At 50.1% G+C, this 13,914-nt stretch overlaps 1 protein-coding gene across 1 annotated transcript in view; it reads left to right on the top strand.

Moving 5' to 3' along the window:
* The window catches only part of Notch2 (notch receptor 2), a 134,620-nt gene extending 122,146 nt beyond the window's left edge, over positions 1-12,474 (top strand). The window contains exons 27-34 of the mRNA XM_052179657.1: positions 453-595; positions 713-923; positions 1,639-1,735; positions 3,344-3,509; positions 4,771-5,072; positions 6,238-6,385; positions 7,005-7,102; positions 8,165-12,474. Coding sequence (XP_052035617.1) covers positions 453-595; positions 713-923; positions 1,639-1,735; positions 3,344-3,509; positions 4,771-5,072; positions 6,238-6,385; positions 7,005-7,102; positions 8,165-9,544 — 2,545 coding nt within the window. The 3' untranslated portion in view covers positions 9,545-12,474. The remainder of the gene's footprint in view (positions 1-452; positions 596-712; positions 924-1,638; positions 1,736-3,343; positions 3,510-4,770; positions 5,073-6,237; positions 6,386-7,004; positions 7,103-8,164) is intronic.
* Positions 12,475-13,914: the final 1,440 nt, after the last annotated feature.

Genomic DNA, 13,914 nt, shown 5'->3' with positions numbered 1-13,914 from the left:
TGTGTCTTTTGGATTCATTATTGCCTCGATTTGAAGGCCCTTCACACCTGTGCTTGAGGAGAGCAGTAACCCTCGGTGGGCGGGGCTGTCGTTCACGTCCGCTGTGTGTCGACTCTGTAACTTTCAGCCTTTGCCTTGCTGAGATAGGAGTGTAGACGCATAGGAGGACAAGTGAGGACCAAGCAGCGCTGAGCAGGCGGGGCTGGGGACCACTAGGACCGCCTCCCCAGCTACTTGTCCTATGTCACCGAGCCAGAGGCCTGTCAGCTGGGCTTGTCTTGAGCGCCCCCAGGCAGGAGTCTGTGCTCAGCTTCTGAACCGGCCAGCGTTCTGAGTTTTTTCTCCCAGCGGTGGAAAGCTTGATGCTGAAGGAGGGAAGGGTGGCCCACGTGAACCTTTCTGACTGAGTGTCAGACCTGACCCTTCATTTCTTCCCCCATTTTCCCTCTCAGCTCTAGGGTATTTCTGGAAATTGATAACCGACAGTGTGTTCAAGATTCAGACCAGTGCTTCAAGAACACAGATGCTGCAGCTGCTCTCCTGGCTTCTCATGCCATCCAGGGGACCTTGTCCTACCCTCTGGTGTCTGTTGTCAGTGAGTGGCATTAGTGTTGAAGGGGGACTGGTGGGAGGGGACCTCACTGGGGCTCGCCCTTGCTGGTAGGAAGAGTTGCCGTTTCTACATCTCTGTCCCTATGCCTGAACCGCTCAGGTAAAGTGGACGCTCCCGGAAACGCTCAGCTCCTCTATCTGCTCGCCGTCGCGGTCCTCATTATCCTGTTCATCATCCTGCTGGGGGTCATCATGGCAAAACGAAAGCGCAAGCATGGCTTCCTCTGGCTGCCTGAAGGGTTCACCCTCCGCCGGGACTCTAGCAATCACAAGCGCCGTGAACCTGTGGGACAGGATGCTGTGGGGCTGAAGTAAGAGGGTTTTACAATAAGCCGCAGTGCACCGGGAAAAGCAGAGGTGCACAGAAGGGCGGATTACTGACTCATAATCTCAAATTCTAAGCCCCACCTTTAGTCCCCCTGACCCAGCTCCTCGTGGTTTGTCTAGGTCTTTTGAGCATGGCCGCCTCTTTCTGTGCCCACCTGTCGTGGCACTGTTTGAGTGGGAGAACACTTCTGACATAATCTCTTAGAAGAGGAAGGATGAGTGCTCAGAAATGTCGCATCTCGCATTGCCCGTCAGGGCTGCTGTGGCGGCTCAGTAGGTGAACGTGCCCCTGCCCAGCCTGCTGACCTGAGTTGGTCCCCAGGGCCCACATGCTAGAAGGACAGAACTGACTTCTCATGTTGTGCCGCGAGTGTGCAGTGTCATGAAAGGGCTGGAGGAATACTTCAGTGCTCAAGAACTGGGACTGACCGGGGTTCAGTTCCTAGCACCACACTGCGTGGCTTGCAGCCCCTGTATTCCAGCCGCCATGGGGTCTGTAGACCCCTGAACTCATGTGCTCAGACACACACAGACACACAGGCACACACAGGCAGAGAGATACTTAATTTTGAAAACGTGCTGTGCACCCTGTGCTGTTGACCCGGGTCTGAGGGCCACGGGGTGCTGGTGAAGTCCAGAGAGCCACTGCGCTTGCTCAGGTGTAACCTCTACTCTCCTTTCTTCCCTGCATATCATCAGAAATCTCTCAGTGCAAGTGTCAGAGGCTAACCTGATTGGTTCTGGGACAAGTGAACACTGGGTTGATGATGAAGGACCCCAGCCAAAGAAAGCCAAGGTAAGCGGTCCTAGGAGAGGCAGATGGCCGGCAGTCACGTGATCCCGTTCTCAGTTATCTTTCCCAGAGCCCCGTGAACGTCAGGGGCCGTAGAGCACCGACAGTCTGTGGCTCATGTATGCTCTTCAAGAAGACCTTTTATACTAGGACAGCAAGCCTGCCTTCTGGCTCAGGGGTCACGCTTGTGTTCACTGAGTCAGGACTGGTGGTGTGAGTGCTCACAGTCCCGTGTGTGGATACGTCTCTGGCACTGCTGTAAGGAGAGATGGCGTTATCCAGTGAAGAAAGCCAAGACTGTCACCTTCTGGGGAGGTCACTAAGCATGACAGTTAAGAACATTACTTTAAACCAGCATTCTAGAGGCTGAGTCAAGGGAATCCATGTTTAAGGCCAGCCTGAGCTACCTCTAAAACCAAATAAAATAAACAAATGAAAACATATTGCTTTAGTAGTCCTGAAAATATATACAGGTAACATTGTGCAAACTGAGCAGGTTGTATTTAGGGATATATAAACATTAACAACAAATAATAATAAAAGAAACCTGGATTTGAAAGAGAGCAAGGAGGGGAGTATGGGAGGACTTGGAGAGAGGAAAGAGGAGGGGAAATGGTATAATTATAATCTCCAAAAAGGAAAGCGCTAAAAGCAACAAGAACCATTGCTCGAGTCAGGCTACTTGACTGCAGTTACTTAAACCTCTTTGTATTTACTATTCCTTGTCTCTAAGATGGCAATAATAATAACAATAATAGCTCTTTTCTCTCAGAGATGCTAGTGTGTCTCTTGCCTATCTCCTATTATAGATAAAGAGTTAAGTAAAGAGCAGAAGCTGATCTCTCCTCATCCTCTCCTCCGTGATCGCGCTGAGTACTGTCTTAAGTGTAGGCAGGCAATCTTAAACAGGGGTTATTCCTCCTCAACAACCTTCCAGTTGAAAGAAAAATAAAACAGTGTGTGCTTTCTCTCATGTGCAGAGTCTGTAGTTAACTAGTAGAGACGGATAGGACAGAAACAGAACATACAAGGGGACTGTTTGGAGGGAGGACAGGAAATGAGGTGAATGAGGTGACTGTATCAGCAAGGTACAATTATTTGTTTGTAAAAACTGATTATTTGGGGCTGGAGAGATGGCTCAGTAGTTAAGAACACTGACTGCTCTTCCAGAGGTCCTGAATTCAAATTCCAGCAACCACATGGTGGCTCACAGCCGTCTGTAATGAGATCTGATGCCATCTTCTGGTGTGTCTGAAGACAGCTACAATGTACTTACATATAATAAATAATAAATAAATAAATCTAAAAAAAGCTAACATTGTTTTGCACACTAAATTTACATTCTTTTAAAGAAAGAAAGATAACATATGGTCAGCGGGTGATACAGTGCCAGGTAGCACATACCACAGGGTCAGCTGAGAAAAGAGAAACCACTTTTTAAGGTCAACAAGATTAAAATCTCATTTTACATGAAGAGCAAAGTCAAATAATATGGAAGAGCCCATCACAGGCAAGTTAGAAAAGATGGTGGCAGACTCTGCTGCCCCTCAGCCTTGTCAGCACTTCGAGGGGGGCTCAGGTTAATGAGGGAACACCGCTTTCCCTCTCCAGGCTGAGGATGAGGCTTTGCTGTCGGAAGCTGACGCCATTGATCGCCGACCCTGGACACAGCAGCACCTTGAAGCTGCAGACATCCGCCGGACTCCATCCCTGGCACTCACCCCTCCTCAGGCAGAGCAGGAGGTGGGCGTGCTGGACGTGAATGTCCGAGGCCCAGGTGGGTAGTGGGCCTACCCTCCCCCGCAGTTTTGTGTGGTGGTTGAGTGTTTCTCCAGCTGGCCAGCTGCCCCTGCCAACCCAGAGATCGAGTGAACTTGAGGAAATGAGTGTGTGAGAAATAGTCACGCGCAGATCATGAACCTGGGGACAGTGACACTGGTGGCTCAGTGGGTAAAAGTATTTGCCGTGAAAGCCTGACTGCCTGAGTTCAAGCCTCTGAGTCCCTGTCAAAGGTGGACAAAGCTGTCCTCTGGCCCCCACATGCGTGTTATGGCCTATGTGTACATGCACACACACATACATGTGCTCATACATGCACACCATACCAGTAATTTATGTGCTAAGGCATATGTGCACACATCATACACATACATAAGTATTTGAGTATTTTTAAATTATGGGCCAGAGGGGGGGCTCGGTGGTTAAGAGTACTAGGTGCTTTACAGAGGACTGGTGTCCATTCCCAGCACCCACACTGTCACTTACTACTTCCGTTCCAGAGGCTCCAATACCATTTTCTAGCCTACACAGGCACTGTATACTCATGGTTTAGAGATACATGTAGGCAAAACACTCATACTCGTTAAATAAATCCTTATTTTTTTCAATTGAAAATGCAAGTTTCAAAGAAAGGGAAGGATTTTGCAGTGCTCCATATACAGCATACTGAGAGCAAGCAGGCTAATTAAATAAGTTGGATTGGAGGGGGATAGACAAATAGTATCTGTCTTAATCACTGCGCTGTTGCTGTGAAGAGACACTGTGTGGGGGCAGACAGACAGACAGACACAGAGCCTGGCATGAGCACCAACAAGAGCACATCTCCTGATCCTTCTCAAATAGCGTCCCTCCCTGTAACTAAGCATTCAAATCTGTGAGTCCGAGGGCCATTCGAACCACCACAGTACCCCACAGCAGAGTGTGGGAAACGGCTGTAGTTTCTGTCTTAGAAGCAGAGTTTATTTACATTGTCTGTTTAAAATGCTGTCTAGGTTGAGATGTCATATTCCACTTAAACCCAGGCAGAAAAGCTTGTCAGCTTAAGAGTGAGCCTCAGCGTAGCAGGCGGCTGCTGCTGCAGCCTTTGTCAAATGCAGCAGGCTGCTTCCCTACATGCTTCACATAGCTGGCACTGTCATGTAAAACCTGTCATACTTGTTACAAGCATGGAGAGTTCACATCCCATAGCATATGGCAGTCAGCGGAAGTGTCCCAGTGATGGGTTAAGTTGACCACGTTGTGAACATTCCCCCCTACAGATGGGTGTACTCCACTGATGCTGGCTTCTCTCCGCGGAGGTAGCTCTGACCTGAGTGATGACGAGGAAGATGCTGAGGACTCTTCTGCCAACATCATCACAGACTTGGTCTACCAAGGTGCCAGCCTTCAGGCACAGACAGACCGCACTGGAGAGATGGCCCTGCACCTTGCAGCCCGCTATTCGAGAGCTGATGCTGCCAAACGCCTCCTGGACGCCGGTGCAGATGCCAATGCCCAGGACAACATGGGCCGCTGTCCTCTTCACGCTGCGGTTGCAGCAGATGCCCAAGGTGTCTTCCAGGTAAGAGCCAAGAGTTGGTTTGAGTATGAAGAATGAGGTGTCTCAGGGGGTACGGCATGTCTTGGTTACTTTTCTATCTGTGGTAAAACACCATGTCCCAGGCAACTTATAATAGAACGAGTTTGATAGAGCCCGTGTGCTTCCAGAGGATCAGAGTCCGCAATGGTGGAGCGAAGACACGGGCACAGGAATAGCTGAGAGCTCACATCTTGAACCACAAACAGGAGGTGGAGAGCTGCTGGGAGTGGCACAAGTCTTTTTCAAACCTCAAAGCACGTCCCTGTGACATACCTCCTCCAACAAGGCCCTACTCTCGGTCCCAAATGGCCACCAGCTGAGGTCTAAATCAAATGCCCGAGACTTACTGGGGACATCTCATTCAAAACACCGCAGGTGTTTGCCACCAATTCTGAGAACCCATGTTCAGTTCCCAGGACCCACATAATAAAAAGAGAGAACTGATCCTGCAAGTTGTCCTCAGACCTCCATGTGTGTACCATTGCACAGACATGCCTGCACACACACAAAATAAAATAAGTATTGTAGGTCTGTGGTGTTTCAGCTTTATGAAAACACTTACCAGCTCACTGAATTCATTCAGAAGTCTTTGAGAAGCTAGCTATGCTAGACAGAAAAGGAGGAAGGCTGCTGACCTACTTTGAGCAGCCAGAGGGTGATTCAGTCAGCAACAGTGGTCTGAATCTTAATCAGCAATATTTTGATGTGCAATGATGCCTCGCAGATGCATGGTTCAGATGGGAGCAGTGACTGGGCCAAATCCTTGGATTAGTATTAACTCTCTGTGTAGCTCGGCCTGTCTGTGGGCCTACGGCTGACCCCTGACATGAGTGGGCAGTGTGTTCCTTGATACTTGTATTTTAACATGAAGAGGAACTTGGAAACATTCTAGCTGTACACATGATTGAAGTTGTGACAGATTTCCACACATTTCCCTCTCCTTAGAAAGCAGAGCATCATCCTAATGGGCTAGTGCATCCTGATCATCTACAGTGGTCCATCCACTTATTCAGCAACTACATAATGATTAGCCATTATAGCTTCTGGGGCATAAAGATAACATGCCCCGCTGGACACCTCACTTTGAATGTTCTTGTTTCGTTCTTTTTCTTTATCTAAGGGACACTTTCCTCTGCTTCTCTTCTAGATTCTGATCCGCAACCGAGTAACGGATCTAGACGCCAGAATGAACGATGGTACTACCCCCCTGATTCTGGCTGCCCGCCTGGCCGTGGAAGGAATGGTGGCAGAGCTGATCAATTGCCAAGCAGATGTGAATGCAGTGGACGACCATGGTAGGGAAAGGACTTGGCTCGGTCTGCAGAGCATGTCTCTATACAAGAGACTCGCTGCCCACCCGAGGGGAACTCTCGGATCTGAAACTGGAGAGTCCCTGCTCTTTCCCATCATTCGCACGCCCTTCCTTCAGTGTGCGGGGCTCAGAGAACTGCAGCGATAGGAGTCCCACATTAAGATGAGAAGGGTTTTGGTTCTAGATTTTTCAGTCAGAGGGTTCTTGGACTTCAAAGAATGTTCTTTGAATGCCTGTGGGTTCTTAGCCGTAACCACTCTTACTATGGGAGTGGATTCACTGGGGGTTATGTGATATCCTAAATATGCATTTGGTGTATAGCAAGATGTCCTATGCTCAGAATGTGAAGCTTGGGCGTGTGGAGAGCATGACTGTCACACGCCAGGGATCCTGTTGCTAGAGGCTCCGAGCCTGTGCTGAAACAGTCTGAGAACACAAGGGAAGGAAAATGCAAGTGTGCTTTCCTGTGGGTTCCCTTGGCCCTGACTTCCCGCTGCGCTCCGGGGACTTCAAGGTTTCCTGGAAAAGCAAAAACAAAACAAAACAATAAAACAGCACAGCATTTTCCTTAGTGCCGTACTTACAAAATGTTTCCCCTGCAGGAAAATCTGCCCTCCACTGGGCAGCTGCCGTCAATAACGTGGAGGCGACTCTCTTACTGTTGAAGAATGGCGCCAACCGAGATATGCAGGACAATAAGGTACAGCTCTTAGCTCCGAGCTTGAGTATGCTCACTTCAGGGGCCAGCCGGGGAAGCCAGGTCCAGAGACCCTGAGGGAGGATGTGGGCTTGTTGGGAGGCAGCCCCTGGTTGTCTGGTGCTCATCTTGCTGTCCCGGAAATCACTTGGCGCACCCTCCCTGCCCTGCTCCTTCAAGTCTGTTTTCTCTGGGATGTGCTCTCACCACTGTGCTCACCGCCCTTTCTCATATTCTCTCCCTTCTCTCTATGCTCTTGGATACCAAGGTACACTTATGTTTGAGCTGCCTGTCGTGGCCCCCCCTCCTGCCGTGGCCCCCCTCCTGCCGTGGCCCCCCCTCCTGCCGTGGCCCCCCCTGCTGCCGTGGCCCCCCCTCCTGCCGTGGCCCCCCTCCTGCCGTGGCCCCCTCTTGCCGTGGCCCCCCTCCTGCCGTGGCCCCCTCCTCCTGCCGTGGCCCCCCCTCCTGCCGTGGCCCCCCCTCCTGCCGTGGCCCCCCTCCTGCCGTGGCCCCCCCTCCTGCCGTGGCCCCCCTCCTGCCATGGTCCCCTCCTCCTGCCGTGGCCCCCCCTCCTGCCGTGGCCCCTCCTGTTGTGGCCCCTCCTATCATGGCCCCCCTCCTGCCATGGCCCCCTCCTGCCATGGCCCCCGCCCCCGCCGTGGCCCCCCCTCCTGCCATGGCCCCTCCTATCATGGCCCCCTCCTGCCGTGGCCCCTCCCTTATTCCTCTTACACTCACCCTTTCCTTTGTTCTGCTTCTTTCCCTCAAGTCTCCCCCAGCCCCTTGTGTTCTGATTCTTTGTACACTTTGGCTTCCCTCCTCTCTTATTGGTAGCTCAGTTTTCTCTGAGCACTTCCTGTTGACAAGCCCATCTCTCCTAAGTCACTGATGTCTAAGTAGCTGGTGCTCCTGGGCAGAGTGAGCTCTTTGGGAGAGAGATCTCTGTGGAAGTCGGATGACATGTACGCATATACTGTCTGTCCATGGTATTTCATAGAAGAGTAAAGGTTAGGAACAGTTCTGTGTTCTCTGGGTATTAAAATGTGTTCTATGGTCTTTTTTCAGGAAGAGACTCCTTTGTTTCTTGCCGCCCGCGAGGGAAGTTATGAAGCAGCCAAAATCCTGTTAGACCATTTTGCGAACCGGGACATCACAGACCACATGGATCGGCTCCCCCGAGATGTGGCTCGGGACCGCATGCACCACGACATCGTGCGCCTCCTAGACGAGTACAACGTGACTCCCAGCCCCCCGGGGACTGTCTTGACCTCTGCTCTCTCGCCAGTCCTCTGTGGACCCAACAGGTCTTTCCTCAGTCTGAAGCACACCCCAATGGGTAAGAAGGCTAGACGGCCCAACGCCAAGAGCGCCATGCCCACGAGCCTGCCCAACCTTGCCAAGGAGGCCAAGGATGGCAAGGGAGGCAGGAGGAAGAAGTGTCTGACTGAGAAGGTCCAGCTGTCCGAGAGCTCAGTGACTTTATCCCCCGTCGATTCGCTCGAGTCCCCTCACACATACGTGTCTGATACCACATCCTCTCCCATGATCACGTCCCCTGGAATCTTACAGGCCTCGCCCACCCCTCTGCTGGCTGCTGCCGGCCCGGCTGCCCCAGTGCACGCACAGCATGCACTGTCTTTCTCTAACCTTCATGAAATGCAGCCTTTGGCTCCTGGAGCCAGCACCGTGCTTCCCTCGGTCAGCCAGCTGCTATCCCACCACCACATCGTGCCCCCAGGTAGTAGCAGTGCAGGAAGCTTGGGCAGGTTACATCCAGTTCCCGTCCCTGCAGACTGGATGAACCATGAGACCCAGTACAATGAAATGTTCGGCATGGTCCTGGCTCCTGCAGAGGGAGCCCACCCTGGCATAGCAGCTCCCCAGAGCAGACCTCCGGAAGGGAAGCACATCTCCACCCAGCGGGAACCCTTGCCTCCCATCGTGACTTTCCAGCTCATCCCAAAGGGCAGCATTGCCCAGGCCGCTGGAGCTCCCCAGACCCAGCCCAGCTGCCCTCCCGCTGTTGCAGGCCCCTTACCCTCTATGTACCAGATCCCAGAGATGGCGCGCTTGCCCAGTGTGGCTTTCCCGCCTACCATGATGCCTCAGCAGGAGGGGCAGGTAGCTCAGACCATTGTGCCAACCTATCATCCTTTCCCAGCCTCTGTGGGCAAGTACCCCACACCCCCTTCCCAGCACAGTTACGCCTCCTCAAATGCTGCTGAGCGAACCCCCAGTCATGGCGGTCACCTCCAGGGTGAGCACCCATACCTGACACCGTCCCCAGAGTCTCCTGACCAATGGTCAAGCTCTTCACCACACTCTGCATCTGACTGGTCAGATGTGACGACCAGCCCAACTCCTGGAGGTGGCGGAGGCGGCCAGCGGGGACCTGGGACACACATGTCCGAGCCACCACACAGCAACATGCAGGTTTATGCATGAAGAGTCTGCCTCAGCCTTGGAGATGGAAGTGCCTCTCATGCATACTGCTGAGGGAGAGTGAAGGTTATCCGGAGAGAAATGAAGAAACCTCTGTAAGCAGCTTCTGGAGGTAGGAGATAGATGCTCCGGACCTCGGACAAGCTTGAGAAGCATTATTTTCGTCTCCACTGAGTATCTGTGCAGTTTCAGGGGAGGACTCAGCTCCTACTGACCTTTACCCGTCCTGCAAGTTCATGGAGATGCAAGATGAATACAAGCCTTGAGAAGCCTCGCTCGCTTCTTATTTGGAGAATCCCGTGGGCGCCTCTTATTACCCAGACATTCTTGCAGCTTGAACAGCATCTTAAGCCCTGGGCACGTCTGATTGCATATGAAGACTGTTCTAGAGTTGGACTAAGAGTTGTCCTGGGACTCTGTCCAGGCTGGCTTGTCCGATCTTCTCAGCCCTGGAAGTGGCCTTGATGTCACTCGGTGCTTTCCTCTCTGCACCCGTGGGTGGTTGATCCCCGTCAGTCTGTCATAGGCAAGACTTTTGTGCTCATAATCATTCCTGACCTGGAAAACAACTTCAGCCTCCTGTTTCCACATTCCCAGCACCCAAGGAGCCTCACAGGGTTTACTCTGGCCATGGGTCTCAGCCCTGGCCTCTGAAGTATGCTTCTATGGAAAATGCACACACTGCAATCTTCATGTCTCATTCCTAGAAGGAAAGAGAAGGCAGACTATTTGAGGAATAGAAGCCTTCTTCTGAACCTGCACTTACGTACTCTCCCCGGCATTTGGGGGCCCATATACACTCGTCAGGGGGAAGGATATGAGTTGTTCTTCTGTTGGTTGGCCTAGTCAGTATAAAATTGTACTGTAGGAGGCTTAGGTACTGTGATATTCCTCTCATCTTGTTGTAAAGTAGGAAAAGTGGGTGGATGTTACAATGTCCAAGAAATAAGCTAACTTGCTCAAGAAGCAATCACCCACCACAGGCCCTCTATTGATGGCCACTGTGAAGCACATTTAGCCCCCAGTCTTAGGACTCAGTGATCCAGCAGATGAAGGGACTTTTGGCTGCTGCCCCGCTCCTCACAGATGCCCGAAGAAGAAAATGCCTTTCCATTTGTCCTCACCATTGAGGACAGAATTGCCTGGGGCACAGGGGACCCAGTGACTGCCAGCTTCCTTAGGACCACTTTCCAATCAGAAGCCAGTTTATCAATTTCTCTCCACACTGTGTGATCTGAGTGATTGGTACACACAGTAGGTTCTCAGTGAAGATGTGGGACGTGGAGAACAGTCTGCTGTGCACACAAGGCGCCTTTGCTAGTTGATGCTGCGTTTTCTTCCTTTCCGAGAGTCCCCTTCAGATGGCTCCTCGTTGTCCTGGTGTTCAGATTAAGATTGTACCTCACCCAAACCTGCTTCCTGTAGTGTGGTCTCAGTGACTTCTCAGACTCTTGAGCAGAAACATTTTTATCCAATGTAAATCTAGGATGATAGTTTTCTCCATCTTCCCCTCAGTCAGCTAATAATTGGCCCTATGGCCATGTCATTACTGCTTCCTGGTGCTATGACGCCCAGGACACAGGAAAATGAGTTCTGCTGGAGCATTTGTGTATATTATTAGGTGGATCACCTGCGGGTGTTTATTTGTTATTTTAGGGGTTTTGTTGCTGTTGTTGTTTTAATAAGTCTTTATTCCTGTGATAGTTGAAGTAAGTGTCCCTCCACTCATTCATCATGTGACCTTAGTAACTCCATGTATCTGTTACCACAGAAGTCTATAAACAAGTGAGGATTTTAGTCCTATCCAAGTTAGTTGAAGCAACAAAAATAATTTGTCCTGATCTATGGCAGATGAAGTTTGGTCATTTGGCTTTATCCTCATGTAGTAGTATCATCATACCAGCCCCTTTCATGGAATATAGATATTTTATTGCCCTGTATGGTGGCTGTCTCCCCATGTACCCATCAGTTAGTCCCAGATAAAGAGAACCTGTGTGTGGACCTCTCCGCCCTAAAGCTCTAGGGCCACTGCCTGCGAACAGCAGCCAAGAATCCAGCCACTGGGCCTGTGGTCACTGTTCCTTCCTCAGACACAAAGAAGAACAGACTTGCTGTTTCTCCTTCAAGGATCCCTCCAAGAGGATCCTTAGGGTCTGGGAGGAGGGATGTGCAAACTGCCATTACAGACAGCTTGTGAGATGAAGACAACACTGCCAGTCAAGTTTGATCAGTCCCTTAGGTGTTAGAATTCTTGACCCGTGTAGTGTCTAGGAAAGGGGAGAGGATCCCTTTCTCCTGGGCTCTGAGGCAGAGGCTGAGGTTGTATGGGGACATCCTTTATTCCATACACAGATCTCTGTTTTGAACTTAATTTTATCCCTATGGATTCTACCCTTGACTCCCACTTTCCTTTGAGGAGATTTTTTTTAATTTGTTCTTTTTTGTTTTAAGTGTCATTTTCTGACTTATGCATTGGTGGGGGGATTGAAGGAAAGACTGAGTTAAAGATTTTAGTGAAAGCTGTCAGCACGAGTTGGTTATATTGTTTTGTTAAACTTGGCCACTTGAAGTCTTGCATAGAAAAGAACCAAAGGGGTAACGTTCTGTTCACGTGTGATTTCAGGACCCAGACTTTAACCAGCGCGTTGAATGTATGAGGACTGTTTGGAAGGACACATGTCTATGTCCTGAGGCCCCCACCCTTAACTGTTTTGGTACTATGGTTACTTCCTTGTGTACATTTCCCTGAAAAGTGACATTATATCTGTTTGTATGAGAAACTCAGTAACCAGAAGATGACTGCATGTTCCTGACTGACTAGGGCAAGGAATATGCACATTGTTTTTACTTTCTAAAGTCATTCTAAAAGTAGTTTAAGATGAAATTTATATGAAAACATTTTTATCACAAAATAAAAAAGGTTCCATGTCAAAGCTCCGTGTACCCTACTCTACCCCGCCCCATCGCTGGCCCTGGTTCCAGTGGTCGCCTCGTGATGCCACAGTTGGCAAGAGAAACATAAATCTTCCTCAGCCTGCATCTTAAGCCTGTACTGGGGTCCTTTCATTTTCTTGTCTAGTTTGATCACAGATAGATAGATGCTTCTGAAGGGAAAGTTTTCATCCATTCAAAACCCATAACATGGAGCCATTCCTCCACACCCTGACCATAGGGTGTGACCAGGCGCCTCCCACAGAGGTGGGGAATGTGTACTGGGGCAAGAATTGGGGTAGGAAACACTTCCTGGGTCACCTGCCAAGCACTGCAGCCTTGTGTGGACCTGTGTGGGATATAATATACAATAGGATTATATGGTGATGTCAGGGCATAGATTTTGCTAACAAGTACGTTTATTCATAGAGGCAATCAGTGAGAGTATGCACTCAAGTACTTGGGAGTGGCACAGTGCGATGCCAGCAGTCTCACGGCAACCTTACCATCTACCATCTAGCTTATTTTTCTATCATGGTGTTTTATAGACACTTCTAAATCGTGTGTGCATAATTACAAAAAAAAAAAACAGTTTGAGGTTTTTTTTCCCCCTGAAATGACTTGATTTCAAAACTTGGGAGATGCTTTGATTAAGAAAGAGTCAGGACAGCCGGTCAGTGGTGGCACACGCCGGTAATCCCAGCACTCTGGGAGGCAGAGGCAGGCGGATTTCTGAGTTCAAGGCCAGCCTGGTCTACAGAGTGAGTTCCAGGACAGCCAGGGCTATACAGAGAAACCTTGTCTCGAAAACACCAAATCCAAAAACCAAGAAAGAGTCGGGACTTCACAGTTCATTAGCACACACCAGTTCTCAAGTTTTATAACTGTAAATAAGACATGTTGGCCTCCATGTGGGCTTTATATTGTATATGTGATTTTATGTATGGAGAAATTAGTAAGAGCCTCAGAAGGATGCCCCACAGGCTGTTCTGGGAGTTGCGGCTTGCAGACTTTTGTGCTGAATCTTGCTTGGAGGACACTTCAGTCCATGGATCTAGGCTAAAGGCCACTGGTCTGTTGATCTCCTTTTATCCTTGCACCTGGAAGCCTTGCAGCCTTGCCCTCAGCTGCATGCTGGCCGGATAACAGCCCACAATCATGGAAGAAAAGGGAGTGAATGGTCTCCCTCAGTCAAGCATCAGTCAAACCTCACAGCCCAAGAGCTGGGTACTGGCTCACATCAGGATGTGATGAATAAAATAGAATTCTCCTATAGAGCCCGCACACTTTCCAGGATATGGGGTGTTTGGGATCTGTGAGCTGGCCACTGCCTCTAGCACGTGCTGCTGCTGTGGAGAGGGTGAGGGATAAATAGAGGAAGAATACAATGTTTCTTCTGGTATAGAATACTTAACAATGTATACTAACAGGTGACAGTACTC

The sequence above is a fragment of the Apodemus sylvaticus genome, chromosome 4 (assembly GCF_947179515.1).
Source record: "Apodemus sylvaticus chromosome 4, mApoSyl1.1, whole genome shotgun sequence".
NCBI classification, from domain to species: domain Eukaryota; kingdom Metazoa; phylum Chordata; class Mammalia; order Rodentia; family Muridae; genus Apodemus; species Apodemus sylvaticus.
This window is presented reverse-complemented; position numbering and strand designations above follow the sequence as displayed.